This window comes from Stylophora pistillata, chromosome 13, assembly GCF_964205215.1.
Source record: "Stylophora pistillata chromosome 13, jaStyPist1.2, whole genome shotgun sequence".
Taxonomy (NCBI): domain Eukaryota; kingdom Metazoa; phylum Cnidaria; class Anthozoa; order Scleractinia; family Pocilloporidae; genus Stylophora; species Stylophora pistillata.
Genome location: NC_142531.1, coordinates 5,408,877 through 5,424,430, shown reverse-complemented (window position 1 = coordinate 5,424,430; position 15,554 = coordinate 5,408,877). Strand labels below are relative to the sequence as shown.

The 15,554-nt window shown below is 38.2% G+C and overlaps 1 protein-coding gene across 13 annotated transcripts in view; it reads left to right on the top strand.

Annotated features, from left to right (window-relative positions):
- Window positions 1–15,225, top strand: part of LOC111337749 (uncharacterized) — a 50,263-nt gene extending 35,038 nt beyond the window's left edge. For 7 of the 13 annotated variants that reach the window (XM_088742695.1, XM_088742692.1, XM_088742697.1 and 4 more), the window contains 4 exons: window positions 11,188–11,247; window positions 11,484–11,576; window positions 12,171–12,266; window positions 13,086–15,225. In XM_088742695.1, coding sequence (XP_088598821.1) covers window positions 11,188–11,247; window positions 11,484–11,576; window positions 12,171–12,266; window positions 13,086–15,085 — 2,249 coding nt within the window. In that variant the 3' untranslated portion in view covers window positions 15,086–15,225. Of the gene's footprint in view, window positions 1–8,419; window positions 8,516–9,037; window positions 9,143–9,337; window positions 9,440–9,561; window positions 9,670–10,189; window positions 10,295–10,491; window positions 10,594–11,187; window positions 11,248–11,483; window positions 11,577–12,170; window positions 12,267–13,085 lie in introns of those variants that run through there. The other 6 variants (XM_088742700.1, XM_088742698.1, XM_088742703.1 and 3 more) reach the window with 6 other exon arrangements.
- The last annotated feature ends 329 nt before the right edge of the window (window positions 15,226–15,554 follow it).

Sequence of the window (15,554 nt, the reverse complement as noted above, 5' to 3'; positions counted from 1 at the left end):
ACACGTATGAAAAAGACACTCTCGCAGTCGTCCCTGCAGCGGGAACTTTCGGTGAAGAAAACTGATCACTGTTCCCCAGATTTCACCAGAAATTATCACCATGCAAGCAAACTATTACAGACAATTGGAAAGCAGAAAGGAGCTTTACATTTAAAAAAAATTCGGAAAAGCCTAACGTCCGGGAAAAGAACGAGGTCTACCCCTGGCAAGGCTAGCACCACGACAAACGTTTTTCTAACGCTTTTTAGTCAGCAGGTCTAGGAACAGCGTTGTTTTGCGTGGGGGGCTCCAAAAACGCGCTTCGCTGTTTTTTTTTTCCCGCTGGTTAATTGATGTGAGCAAAACAATGGAAAAATAATTGCTTGGCACGAGATTATACTGCTCACAGTACCCAAGGCATATCACAACTAGTAAACAGGGTTATTTCCAAAAACATACCTCTGACAGTAAGTTTCAAATTATAATCAGTGAGGGAAAGAGTGACAGACTCAAATAATTTGGTAGATCAAAGCTAACTCAGAGAGTAGGCAAGGGAGTGCAAGGAAGCGAACGAAATAACATATAACTGAAAAAAAGGCTCCGTAATGAAATCCGTAAAGAGTTTAAAACAAGCCCACGGACTTCGACCGACAAAAATTCACAGAATATATAGTTTCAAAAAACAAAAATTAGCTCGGGTTTCATGTTAGCGTGCTAAAAATTACGGTATTGTTAAAGTTATATATGTACCTCACACTTGTTATAGCGTCTCAAAGACCTACTCCCCAATATTCCGGATTTCTTCAGTTAAAAAGGTGATTCTACTGTCGCCGTCATCAAATACAAGGACAACGCTCTTGAAAATTGTTGGCAAATTTGTCTTAAACTTGAAAGCTGTAATCAAGTTGAGTACGTAGATCTTTAGGACTGTATCATATATATCATATTTTAAGCTTTCATAGTCAGCGCATTCGTAATCAGCTACACATAGTTTTAAACCGGCGAACGTAATCATTTTAAACGGACGACCCCGCCATCTAAAATAAGGTTAAAATAAGCATTTCAGTCCTGTTCATCAGTTGTAAATAGGGAACAACCTCTGGAAAACGAAATTATCATGGTTTTCTTTTTTGAATCCATTTTATTAAGCAAAATATTGTGCAAGTTTAATTAACTTGAATCATGATGTCAAGTTTTTGATAAAAGTACTCCAAATCATCCGCTCCTTTCGAAATTTATCAAAAGAGCACGGGTTTGATAATTTTATTAATTTCGTTGACTGAAGCCTTATCATAAACATAGTTAGAGAGGGCTTCATGGGGTCATGATAATTTTCCATATAAGTTTTAAAATTAAAAACCCTGTTCTGTTAGATAAATTTGGCTCTTTTTAGAGCCAAGTTCAACATGTTGATAATTGTTTTTTACGGAAAAACTAATATATTTCTCCTCTTTCTTGTCAGTCTTTTTACCCATTTCTTTAATTTATTTTCCTATGTTTCATCTCTTGTCTTTCTAGCGAAAGACTGTAAAATGTAATTGTTAAAAATGTGGCATCGTATCTTTTCGTTCTCGTGATAATATCGCCTGCCTAGTTTAAACATTGCAGACCTCGTCATCAGCATCCCAAAGTGCTCAGACGTTTAATGGGTTATTCAGTAGATTATGCTAACCAATCATGATACAGTTTAAGTGTTGACATGAACGAAAGAAATACATTTAGGAAACTGGTGAGGCCAAAAAAAAAACTTTATCGGCTAAGCTCGATAACAAACTAATGCAAGCATTACTCAGCTGGGCTTCACTTAGGCAACAAACTGTCGAGGATCATGCAATGGTACATTACAAGCTTCCGCCTACCATGTTGCTAAAAATTTTTGCGTGAGTCGTATTTTATGGATAAACGATTTTTAATGTTTTGCGGGATCAAATTTATGAGATTCCCTATAACTGCAAAACGATTTCTTCCAATTAGCTCTCCCCTTAACCGGCCTTTCCACTGGTTCTATGTAAAAAGGTTCGAGTCTTCCACAGTAAAACTGATTAGAATTTGAAGTGTTGAGTATTACAGTAATGCATTTTGATTTTTACTGTTTTCTCCTTGATCACCTCATCAAGGCCAACCCGCGACAAAAATACTCGAGTTCAAGAATTTGAAATTTAAATTTCTTATCATTAACACCACAGTCTCTTACTGATATTTACAACGTAAAATACTGATACTTTTCCCGAGTGAAGTCAGATATCAATTCCATTGTGGCCAGCATACGTTATTTCCACTCAGACAAGTTTCCTTATGAACGTCCAAACACGAAACAAAATGCGACCGGTGTTTTCTTTCGCAGTGAGTCAGACTTAAACAACCTACTTTACTACCCGCATTGTTTTCTCACACCACTCTTAGAACGTGACACACAGAGTCCACCAGAAAACTGGCAAACAAGATTAACAAAACCTCATTACCTGTTGTGACATTAAAACGTTCCAATTTCTCTTCTCTTTTTTCTCTGAAGAAAGTCGATGCACAGAGGAATTAAAAAAGAAAGTAGTCGTAGAGAGTCAAAAATGTGCAACGTGTTGCAAACGTATTGCAAACAATTTCGCCAACGATTGCTACATAGTCAACAAGGTTAAGTACCTTCAAAAAGGAGAATGAAAAATCGGTTGTGATCGAAATCAACCCGTCTTCAAACAAAGACACCATGTTATTGAAGAGCCAATACTGTTTAATTTCATGGTCCGCCAGGTTCACTTCCTCGTCACGTTACGATTCTTGGTAAAATCTGTAAGCCACTGGCTACATCAAGGTCAACCAAAATGCAAGTGAGATGATTAATTCACAAGTAACTAGGATTTTGATGACCTTAAAGCTTAACTAGAGAATACCCTCTCAATATAAAAACCTTTTTCAGAACCGGCGATGAGTCAACTAAGGATAATATTTAAGTGTCGCTGCATCTTGAAGTTTCGCAAGGTTTCATTTGAATGAACCTTTCCGGCTCCTCAATTAATTTAAAATATGCCGGAAAAATTAATATCGGGAACTTTCGGTGACGAAAACTAATCACTGTTCTCAAGACTTCACCTGAACGTATATGTGCACGATCCTTCGCAGTAAAGCACTATTTAAGCAATAGTGAAAATCAGACCTGAAAAAAATTCAGGCCTGTACGGAATTCGAACCACTGACCTCTGCGATACTAGTGCAGCGCTCTACCAATCGCGCTAACAAGCCAACTGGGAGCAGGCCATCAAATTAATTCGACATAAACCCGTAGATGATAAATCAAACAACAAACATATGAAATACATATATATGAACTGCGGTTATGAAACGTATATGTGCACGATCCTTCGCAGTAAAGCACTATTTAAGCAATAGTGAAAATCAGACAAGTTTGATTTATCATCTACGGGTTTATGTCGAATTAATTTGATGGCCTGCTCCCAGTTGGCTTGTTAGCGCGATTGGTAGAGCGCTGCACTAGTATCGCAGAGGTCAGTGGTTCGAATCCCGTACAGGCCTGAATTTTTTTCAGGTCTGATTTTCACTATTGCTTAAATAGTGCTTTACTGCGAAGGATCGTGCACATCTACGTTTCATAACCGCAGTTCATATATATGTATTTCATATGTTTGTTGTTTGACTTCACCTGAAACTATCACCATACAAACACAGTACCACAGACAAATGGAAAGCAGAAAGGAAACCTTAAAGACTTTAAAGGAAAACATTGGTATTTTGAGCTTTACATTTAAAAAAAAAAAAAGAAAATTTCGAAAAAGCTTAACGTCCAGTAAAAGGACGTGGTCTGCCTTTGGTAAGGCTAGCACCGTCGCAGATGTTTATCAACATTGTCTTAGTCAGCAGGCTCAGAACAGCGTTCACGGTTTTGCGTGGGGGAATCCAACAAAGCGCTTTAGCAGATGTGTTCGGTGTTATTCAGTTTCCGCTTGGTTAATCGATGCGAGCAAAACAGAGGAAAAAATGATTGCCAAGCACGAGATTATACCGCTCACTGTACCAAGGCATGTCACAGTAAACAGGGTTATTTCCAAAAATTTATCTCTGACAGTAATTTTCAGATTATGATCCGTAGGGAAAAGAATGACTGATACAAATAAGCTGTTAGATCAAAGGTAATTCGGAGAGGAGGCAAGAGAGTGCAAGGAAGGGAACGAAATGACACAGTAAAACTGGAAAAACGGCTCCGCAATGAAATCCGTTATCTATGTACCTCTCACTTGTTCTGATTTCTCAACGACCTTAAGCTTGGCGCCAATATTCCGGATTTCATCCACTTCAGCTGAAAAGGAATAAATTGGCAGCCAGAGATGTAAAAGAATTCAAGCATATATTAAGGAAGGTAGACGCAAGAAAATTAAACTTTGATTCTACTGTCGCCGTCATCAAATACAAGGACAACGCTTAGGAATATTGTAAGCAGACTTGTCTTAAATTTGAAAGGTGTAAATCAAGTTGAGTACGTAGAACTTTAGGACTGTATCATAAACCACATTTTAAGTTTTCATAGTCAATACATTCGTAATCAGCTACACATAGTTTTTAACGAACTTAATCATCAGTTTAAATAGAGGAAACTCACCGTCTGAATAAGGTTAAAATAAGGATTTCAGTTGTAAATAGGAAACAACCTCTGCAAAACGAAATTATCATGGTTTTCTTTTCTTAACTCATTTGTCAAAAGAAAATTTTGCGCAAGTTTAATTAAAATCATGATGTCAAATTTTGATAAAAGTACTCGAAATCATCCTCTTCTTTCAAAATCTATCACGCGAGCACAGCTTGATAATTTTATCAATATCCCCGACTAAAGCCTTATCAGAAAACACATAATACATGACCATTTCTCCTGCTAGAGAGAGCTACATGGGTTCATGATCATTCTCTATATAGGTTTTAAAATTAAAACCCTCTACCGTTAGATAAACTTAGATCTTTTTAGAGCCAAGTCCAACAAGTTGATACATTGTATTTTATGGAAAAGCCGATGTATTCTCCTCTTTGTCAGTTTTTTTACTCCTTTCTTTAATTTATTTTTCTATGTTTCATCTCCAGGTTTTCTAGCGAAATACTGCAAAATATAACTGTAATAAATTTAATGTGGCATTGTATCTTTTCGTTCCATGGAGTCACCTGTCAGCATTTTTTAAAAACTTCAGACGTTGTCATAAGCATCCCAACTGAAGTGTTTTGATAATTACATCAATATCCCCGAGTTAAGACTTATCATAAATCACAATACACGACCAGCTCTCTTGCTGGAGAGGACTTCATCGGTTCATGATCATTTTCTATATAAGTTTTAAAATTGAAACCCTCTTCTGTTAGATTAACTTGGCTCTTTTTAGAGCCAAGTTCAACATGTTGATACATTGTTTTTTACAGAAAGGCCAATATATTTTCCTCTTTGTCAGTCTTTTTACTCCTTTCTTTTGTTGTATTTTTTGATGTTTCATCTCTGGATTTTCTAACGAAACACTGTAAAATGTGACTGTGAAAAATGTGGCATTGTATCTTTTCGTTCCATAGTGTCGCGTGTCAGCATTTTTTAAACACTTCAAACCTCGTCATCAGCATCCCAAAGTGCTCAAACGTTTAATAGGTTATTCAGCAGATGGCCCTAACTAATACACAGTTTAAGTGATGACACGAATGAAAGAAATACATTTAGGAAACTAGCGGGTTAAAAAAAACATTATCAGCTAAACTTCATAAAAAAACTTTTACAAACAGTACTTGACTTGACTGACTCGAGATAATTCAACTTCTGCTGTCCCAAATCCTAACAGCTAGGCTTCACTTAAGCAACAAGCTATGGATAAACGATTTTTAATGTTTTGCGGGATCAAATTGATAAGATTCCTTATGACTGCAATTTACTTTTGCTATATCTTGTTCAAGCAACGAAACATTAAGAAGGAAGGAAGCTTTACCGCAAGTTGATTGGAAATGACAGAGGTTACATCAGACACGCTTTGTGGATCTGTATTTCGAACTCATCATGGGAGATCAAAGACCTGTTCCGCAGCAATTAAAACCCACAAAACGTTTTATAAGTTACCGCAATTTCAAGTTGAAAAAGTTTCCTGTTGCTATCCAACTGTCTCAAAACTATTCCTTAAAAATTACGTTCGACTAAAGCAAAAATATTTCCTTCAATTTGTTCTCCCCTTAACCGACCTTTCCACTTGTTCAATGTAATAGAGTTGAAACCTTTCAAAGTAAGACTGATTAGAATTTGGAATATTGAGTATTACAGTAATGTGCTTTGATTTCCGCAATGTCTCCTCCTTGATCACCTCATCAAGGCCAACAACGACAGAAAGACTCGACTTGAAGAATTTGAAATTCAAAATTCGTATTCGATACGAAAGAGACTGTAGTGTTAACAGTTAACACTACGGCCTCTTTCCCGAGTGAAGTCACGTATCAATTCCATTGTGGCCAGCACACGCTATTTAACAATTATTCCAGGAGCGCGCGCTGGATATGAGATGATAGATAGCCAACGAGGCGCGTAGCGCCGAGTTGGCTATAATCATCTCATATCCAACAAGCGCGAGTGGAATAATTGTTTTATTAAAAACGCCCCCAAGAAATTATCATTTTGTAAGAAGAAACTGGATTTTTTTAGCTCCCTTTTGATTTTAAGCTGACGCGTACGCTTACCATATTTGTAGATTATGGTATATTGGCTGATATACCATAATGGTTAAGCCAATAAAAAGTCTTGAATTGCACTATCCAATGATCCAGTTTTTAATAATTCCACTTACACAAGTTTCCCTATTAAACACGGTGATTTTTTAATATCGGCATAGCTTTCTCTTACCATTTTTAGAAAGAGACACACATAGAGTCCGCAAGAAAACGGACAAACAAGATCAACAAAACTTCATTGGCTGTTTCTACATTAAAACTTTTCAATTTCTCTTCCGATATTTTTTTCTGAAAAAGGCCGAAATGGTGCACTGAGGAATTAAAAAAGACAGTAGTCGTAGAGGGTCAAAAATGGGTAACTTATTATGTCTGTCAGTTGCACCGTTGGAGCTTGCTGCGGATGACACAATTAGCCTATTTCAGCAAACAATTTCGCCAGCGATTGCTACATAGTCAGTACTGTTAGGTGCCTTCAAAAAAAAGAATGATGAGTCCTTAAATATAAACGAAGCAGTTTTTGTACTTTTTGTTTTCACAAGGAAAAAAGTGGACATTAAAATTTACGAGCAAGCCGGTTTTGACGTGCAAGAAAGGGACAACCTTTTACTGTAAGGAACGTTCAGACACGATACCATATCCAAGAACTACACTGGAACTCATAGTAAAGCCACTGGATATTAAGCTTGTCATCAACCTTTTCCCTCCGTATTTTCACATGAGGCCTCAGTCTCGCTGCATCAAGGAAAAAGCTAAACTTAGGAAACTCTTGTACTCTTACGTGTTTCCTAAGTTGAGCTTTTTCCTTGATGCAGCGTGACTGAGGCCTCATGTGAAAATTGGATTACGTAGGAGTACAAGTACTTAAATGTACAAATACAAGTACTAAAATGTTCCTATCCTTTAAATATTTTCCTGCTGATTTATAATAGTTTGAGTTGGATGAATGAATTTACGTAAACATCAAGTAGGTAATAAACCGTTGCCCTAGACAAATCGTGATGTTCCTACGCTACAAAGGTATAAAAGCAGTGGTAGTCGTGAGGTAAGGTGCATACTCCACAGAGCGTAAGTGGAGCAAGAAATGATGACTCGCCATCTACGTTGGATTGCAGTCTTTTTAGTGGTTTTCACTATCATCGAAGCCGACCTCTTAGAAGATAACAGTGTTTCTCCTAAAGAGAAAGGAAATGATACCCAAGATTTTGACAAAGCTTTAGAAGACACTGCTGATCAAATAGAGAACTCAGGTAGGAAAAATTCATTTTATTACACCTCTAAGGATGTAAATTCCTAAAGTATGGACGAGAACGACTTTGGTACCCTCCTACTAAGACCAACTCAAAATAAATGCGTGGCAAATTCGACTTAAAGTTAAGTTCGTGTCCCCACCGCGATGCATTACCATAACCAGCAAAAGGAAAACCCTTATTTTGAACTCAATGCTCGGAAAAATATCTACAGATCATGCACTTACTCACTCGTTTCTAAGGATCGTGGTTCAACATTCTCTTCCGCAGCAAATGAGGAAGAAGCAGAAGGCGTACATCAAGAGGATTCTTCAGTGGAAGACACTGCCACTGAAGATGACACTTACGACACTCCTGAGCTGAACGACTTGGGTACGTAGTTAACTTTTGTGCCAGAGTTAATGTGATCATTAGAAGAGTACTGACGAAAGCTGTTAGTAGTGAATCAATTTATCAATCAGTTGTGATACGATGGTTTCAAACTTTAAAATTTGCAGAACAAATCAATCAAGAAGTAGCAAGAGAAGATCAAAAAGTCGATTCTCTGTTAGATGACGGTTATTCCGTAGAGAAGACTTCCGACACAACTGAAGGGAATGACTTAGGTATGTAATTTTGATTTCATGGTTCGCTTTAAGGAATTTGGGCTGTTTCTCATTGTAAAATCTTATTTGAAAACGTCTAAATGAGTTCGATTTTATCATGATAGGACTGTCTTCGGTGGTCACTGGTTTCCTCTTTGTGTAAATATCAGTCATTCAAAACATAACATTCATGCCTAAATTGCCAAAGCAAAACTCATTCCATTGAAAGACAATTGCAACAGTATTAGTGTATTAAGCTCGAACCAAACCCAGCATTAAATAAGCATTCCATACTAAATGTGATCCTTTGAAAATAAAAGAGATACTGCTAACATATTGTTGAAAAGGAATTTTACATTTCTTCGTTAACGATAATCTATTTATACTGTGACAAAGTGGGTAGATCATCAAGTCAGTCAACAGCATTACAGTCATAATATATCGAAAGACAGTTAAAAATTCAGCTTTCAGTCAGACAATAATACTTCCTTTTCTAACATGCGCTGGTGGCGCAATATAAATGCACATTTTTTTTCCTTTTAGTAGAAAATAACCATGAATTGGACGAGGAGTAACCAGACGATTCCCTAGAAGAAAATGATACCTCTGACAATGTAAATTCCGAGAGTATGGACGAGAATGACTTTGGTACGCTACTGCTTAGACCTCCTTAAAACAAATCCGTGTCCCCACCTCGATGCACTACCATAACCAGTAAAAGAAAAACCCTTATGTTGAACTCAATGCATGGAAAAGATATAGAGTTTTTATTTACAATAAAACACAGATCATGCACTTACTCACTCGTTTCTAAGGGATGTGGTTCAACATTCCATTCTACAGAAAATGAGGATGAGGCAGAAGGCTTATCTCCAGAGGATTCTCCAGTAGAAAACACTGCCATTGATGATGACACTTACAACACTCTCGAGCAAAACGACTTACGTACGTAGTAACTTTTCTGCAAGAGTTAATGTGATCATTAGAAGAGTAGGAAAGCTGTAGGCAATGAATCAATGTATCAATCGCAGTTGTAATACGATGGTTTCAAACCTTAATATTTGCAGAACAAATCAATCAAGAAGCAGCAACAGAAGATCAAGAAGCCGATTCTTTGTTAGATAACGATTATTCCGTTGAGAAGACTTCCGACACAACTGAAGGGAATAACTCAGGTAAGTAATTTTGCTTTCAAGGTTTTCTTTTAGGAATCTGGGCTGTTTTGTCATTGTAAAATCTCATTAGAAAATACTTAAACGAATTCGATTTTATGATAATTAGAATATCTTCGGTGGTCACTGGTTTTCCTCTTTGTGTCAATTATTAGTCATTCAATACATAACATTCATGCCTAAACTGCCAAAGCAAAACCCATTCTATTGAAAGACAGTTGCAGCAGTATTATTGTATTAAGCTCGGACCACACCCCGCATTAAATAAACATTCCATACTAAATGTACTCTTTGAAAATAAAAGAGGTGTTAATATATTGTTGAAAACGAAGTTTACATTTCTTCGTTAACAATAATCCATTTATCCTGTTACATAGTGGGTAGGTCATCAAGTCGGTCAGTAGCATAATAGACATAATCAGTCGAAAGACCGTTAAAAATTCAGCTTTCAGTCAGAAAATAATACTTGTTTTTCTAATATGCACTGGTGGCTTAATATAAATGCACAATTTTTTTCTCTCAGTAGAAAATAACCATGAATTGGACGAAGAGCAACAAGAAGATTCCCCAGAAGAAAATGATAACTCTGACGATGTAAATTCCGACAGTATGGACGAGAATGACTTTGGTACGCTACTACTTAGGCCTCCTTAAAAAGAAATCCGTCTCCCCACCTCGATGCGCTACCATAACCAGCAAAAGACAAATCCCTTTTTTGAACTCAGTGCATGGAAAAAATTATACAGTTTATATTTTCAATAAAACATAGGTCATGCACGTACTCACTCGTTTCTAAGAGACACAGCTCGACATTCTCTTCTGCAGCAAAAGAGGAAGAAGCAGAAAGCGTATATCAAGAGGATTCTCCAGTGGAAGAGACTGCCACCGAGGATGACAATTACGACACTCCTGAGCAGAACGACTTGAGTACGTTGTCAATTTTTTTGCAAAAGTTAATGTGATCATTAAAAGGGTAGGAATGCGGTAAGCAGTGAATCAATATATCAATCAGCTGTAATAGGATAGTTTCAAACCTTAATCAAGAAGCAAAAACAGAAGATCAACGAGCCGAGTCCCTGTCAAATAACGATTATTCCGTAGAGATAACCTCCGTCACAACTGAAGGGAATGACTGAAGTTGAAGTGTTTTCGATTCCATGTTTGAGTCAGCGCCGCTTACGCATTTGTTCAACAGATAGAACTTAGTGAGTGGAAATTTAACGGAGGTCTATCTTACTGTCACCGCTTCATCTTTTTTTAACATCTTTTGGCGGTTTCAAGCAAACATACAGTTAGTCAGTCAATCAGCACTAGCTCAAATGGAGACGAGACAACTACCCGCTGTAAAAAAAAAAAAAAAAAGGAAAAAAAAAAAGGAAAAAAAAAGCGAGTCTGCATTGTACAGGTGATTTCCCGTCTGGTTTCTCTAATAGTCATAAATCCACTTAAAAAGATCCAAACAGTCACTCGACAAATAGGCGAAGTTTCCGAAATGTCATGGCTTAACATTTTCTTAAACAGTGAACGACGAAGAAACGGACGGTCAAGAACAGGAGGACACTGCTGAGCAAAACTACACAGGTAAATAGTCAAGTTTCCCGAAAAATTACCTATATAGGTTCGATACAGAGATAGCAATGTTGTAGTCAGTAAATTAACGTCCTAGTGGTTGGATTGAGCAATCAATCTATCAATGGGCGGCAACACATACAATAATGAATGGGTCAGTCCGTCGCCGGGTTCTTCGTTCAACTTACCGATAAGTTTCTACTAAGGTTATTAGGATTATCCGGCCAATTTTTCCTTTTCAATTGTAGAAAATGGTGAAGAAGAAGAACAGCAAGACTTTTCAGAAGGAAACGATTCTTTCTCCGAAGAAACTTTCGACACTGCCCAAGAAAGCAACTTGGGTTAGTAAAAGAGTTCTCGACATAAAAAATACAGTGTGTCCTTCTTTAACAGCACAATATGGTGAAATCACTTTAGTCTCTCCTAAACAATATCTATAAGGTAGAACGGGTTTGAATTTGCCATCACCATCCTTCCATGCAGCAAAATGAACGAGCCTTTTCTTTTTTCAATAATATTTGCCTTTTCTAAGATGAAGCTTGTCTTCCTTTCCTTTACAGCTGTTTTTAGAGAGTTTGAAATTTTTCATATATTCATATATTCATCGTATCTGATTTATCATCACGGGTTTATTACGAATCAACTTAACGGCTTGCTCCCAGTTGGCTTGTTAGCTCAATTGGTAGAGCGCCGCGCTAGTAACGCAGAGGTCAGTGGTTCCAATCCCGTACAGGCCTGATTTTTTTCAGGTCTGATTTTCGCTATTGCATAAATAGCGCTCTCTACTGCGATGATCGTGCATCATACGTAGTTTGAAATTTCGTTAGGTAGTGCTTTTCTCATCTTTCAATTTTTATTTTTTTTGTTTTTTTGGTCTTCTTCAGGGCATTATCAATCGTATAGCCACTTTGTAATTATCGTTTCTTTTTCACCAGACGGCTATAAAGAAGGAGATCAACAAGATGATTCACCATTAGATAACAATTCTTTCGCGCTAGAAACCCCTGTAAACGTTGAGGATAGCGACTACGGTGCGTAGAAAAATAGTAACCGAGTTTAATTTTAAAGAAACCTAAGCATTACAATGACCTAAAAAAGTACATTTTAGCAAAAAAAAAAAAAATTTATGCAAATGGCAACTAGGGGACAAGGAATGCAATTATTTTAAAGAAACCTCTCCGAAAAACGAAACAGCCATGTAGAGTATTCATAGGTCAAGTGATCACTCTTATTCCTGTAATTCAACTATACTTTATTCAGTTATCAAGATGATATATTTACTTTACAATACTCGTGATCAGTTATTTTACTTTTACTTAGGATAGTAGATCTGCGGCATGACTGGACGTTATTTACAGTGGTAACGCTATGTGACCCTATGTAACGCAATACATTACAAGCCACATAGATATATATCATGGCTAATAACAACAAACACACATAACAATGCACAATCTTCTCTGGTCATAATATAAATCCCTGTCATTTTGAAAAACTGTAATCATACCTTGGAAACCAAAGCAATTCCTAGATAAGCAATTGGTGGAAGGGTAACCCAATTAAAGTACTCTCTTTATCAAGCAATTAAGGTCAACAATGGAGTTATACAATTCTTATGAGAAAGGACAAAATCTTGCTTCCTTACACTGATCTTGAAAAACGAAAATGTATTATGCTCCAAGAAGCAAGATCCATTTAGATTGCACTCAAGTTTAATTTTTCAAAAGTATGTAAGGAATATTTCTGAAAACTCTATTCAGAGAAACCACGTACAAACCTTGCCAGACTTGATCACACCAATTTTTTTTCTCAGACGTCATGCCTAACTTTATACAAATATTTCTTCATAGACTCTCGCCAAGATGACCTGGCTGTCAATAAATTACAAACCGTCCGGGACGATGACGTTTCATGCAACATCCCGTACAATTACATACTTACCCATAAGTGTTGTTATGGCAAACTGGTTACAAAGAACTCCATCTGCGGAGCTAGATGTGGCCTTTCTACCTATAATCCACTGACCTATAAGTGCTGCTATGGCAAAGTGGTTCTTAAGTGTTACCCTTCCCCAGGGCGGTGTGGACTGCTAAGCTATAACCCGTGGACCCACAAATGTTGTTATGGTAAAGTGGTGTCCAAACGTTTCACCTGTCCAGCGAAATGTGGTCTTGTTAGTTATAATCCGTGGACCCAAAAGTGTTGTTACGGTAGAATAGTCTCCAAACGTTTCACTTGCCCAGCCAGATGTGGATTGGTAAGCTACAATCCATGGACCCACAGGTGCTGCTATAACAGAGTGGTTGTAAAGAGTTTCACCTGCCCAGCCAAATGTAGCCGTATCAGCTACAACCCATGGACCCAGAAATGCTGCTATGGTAAGGTGGTGTCCAAAAGTTATAGTTGTCCGGCCAGATGTGGGGTGGCGAGCTACAATCCCTGGACCCACAAGTGCTGCTACAACAGAGTGGTTCTAAAGAGTTTCATCTGCCCAGCTAAATGCGGCCTTCTAAACTACAATCCGTGGACCCAAAAGTGCTGTTATGGTAGAATAGTCTCCAAACGTTTTACTTGCCCAGCCAGATGTGGATTGGTAAGCTACAATCCATGGACCCACAAGTGCTGCTATAACAGAGTGGTTGTAAAGAGTTTCACCTGCCCAGCCAAATGTGGCCGTATTAGCTACAATCCATGGACCCAGAAATGCTGTTATGGTAAGGTGGTGTCCAAAAGTTTTAGTTGTCCGGCCAGAGGTGGGGTGGCGAGCTACAATCCCTGGACCCACAAGTGCTGCTACAACAGAGTGGTTCTGAAGAGTTTCATCTGCCCAGCTAAATGCGGCCTTCTAAACTACAATCCGTGGACCCAAAAGTGCTGTTATGGTAGAATAGTCTCCAAACGTTTTACTTGCCCAGCCAGATGTGGATTGGTAAGCTACAATCCATGGACCCACAAGTGCTGCTATAACAGAGTGGTTGTAAAGAGTTTCACCTGCCCAGCCAAATGTGGCGGTATTAGCTACAATCCATGGACCCAGAAATGCTGTTATGGTAAGGTGGTGTCTAAAAGTTTTAGTTGTCCGGCCAGATGTGGGGTGGCAAACTACAATCCATGGACCCACAGGTGCTGCTACATCAGAGTAGTTGTAAAAAGTTTCACCTGCCCAGCCAAATGTGGCCGTATCAGCTACAACCCATGGACCCAGAAATGCTGCTATGGTAAGGTGGTTTCCAAAAGTTTTAGTTGTCCGGCCAGATGTGGGGTGGCGAGCTACAATCCCTGGACCCACAAATGCTGCTACAACAGAGTGGTTCTAAAGAGTTTCATCTGCCCAGCTAAATGCGGCTTTCTAAACTACAATCCGTGGACCCAAAAGTGCTGTTATGGTAGAATAGTCTCCAAACGTTTTACTTGCCCAGCCAGATGTGGATTGGTAAGCTACAATCCATGGACCCACAAGTGCTGCTACAACAGAGTGGTTGTAAAGAGTTTCACCTGCCCAGCCAAGTGTGGCCGTATTAGCTACAATCCATGGACCCAGAAATGCTGTTATGGTAAGGTGGTGTCCAAAACTTTTCGTTGTCCGGCCAGATGTGGGGTGGCAAACTACAATCCATGGACCCACAAGTGCTGTTATGGTAGAATAGTCTCCAAACGTTTCACTTGCCCAGCCAGATGTGGATTGGTAGGCTACAATCCATGGACCCACAAGTGCTGCTATAACAGAGTGGTTGTAAAGAGTTTTACCTGCCCAGCCAAATGCGGCCTTATCAGCTACAATCCACGGATCCAAAAGTGTTGCTACGGCAAAGTAATTTCTCTGTATTCTGTTTGCCAACTACATTACTAGAGGTAATTTTCCTGCAAGAATGTTTAGAAGTAAGGTGAAGCTTAAACCAGTAAGACGTGCTTTGTCAAATGTGCTGATAGTAACTTAACAATGTAAAACTGACACGAAGAGAAAAATAAATTTATCATTTTTCCTCTGCAGTTGAAGATGTTATCAAAAAATGACTTTTACGAAGGGCGGTATAAAACCGCTCTCAGTTCCCCAAATAGAAAAAAATGTGCACTCGTGCGGATGAGAAATGAATCTGATGACAAACAGATCCGTCAATAGGCCGTCTTCTTGAATTGTCGATCGTCTTATAACTCTTATGTCATGATTGTGGGTTTTATACCACAACCAGCTCTCCGTCTCGAAAACGCACGCATTACGCAAGGATATCAAAAACGAAGAGACGTTGGCCATCTTAATGTCTTTAAAATTGCATCGAAGACGTTTTATATCACTGGGAAACTGTTTATAGAGATTGTAT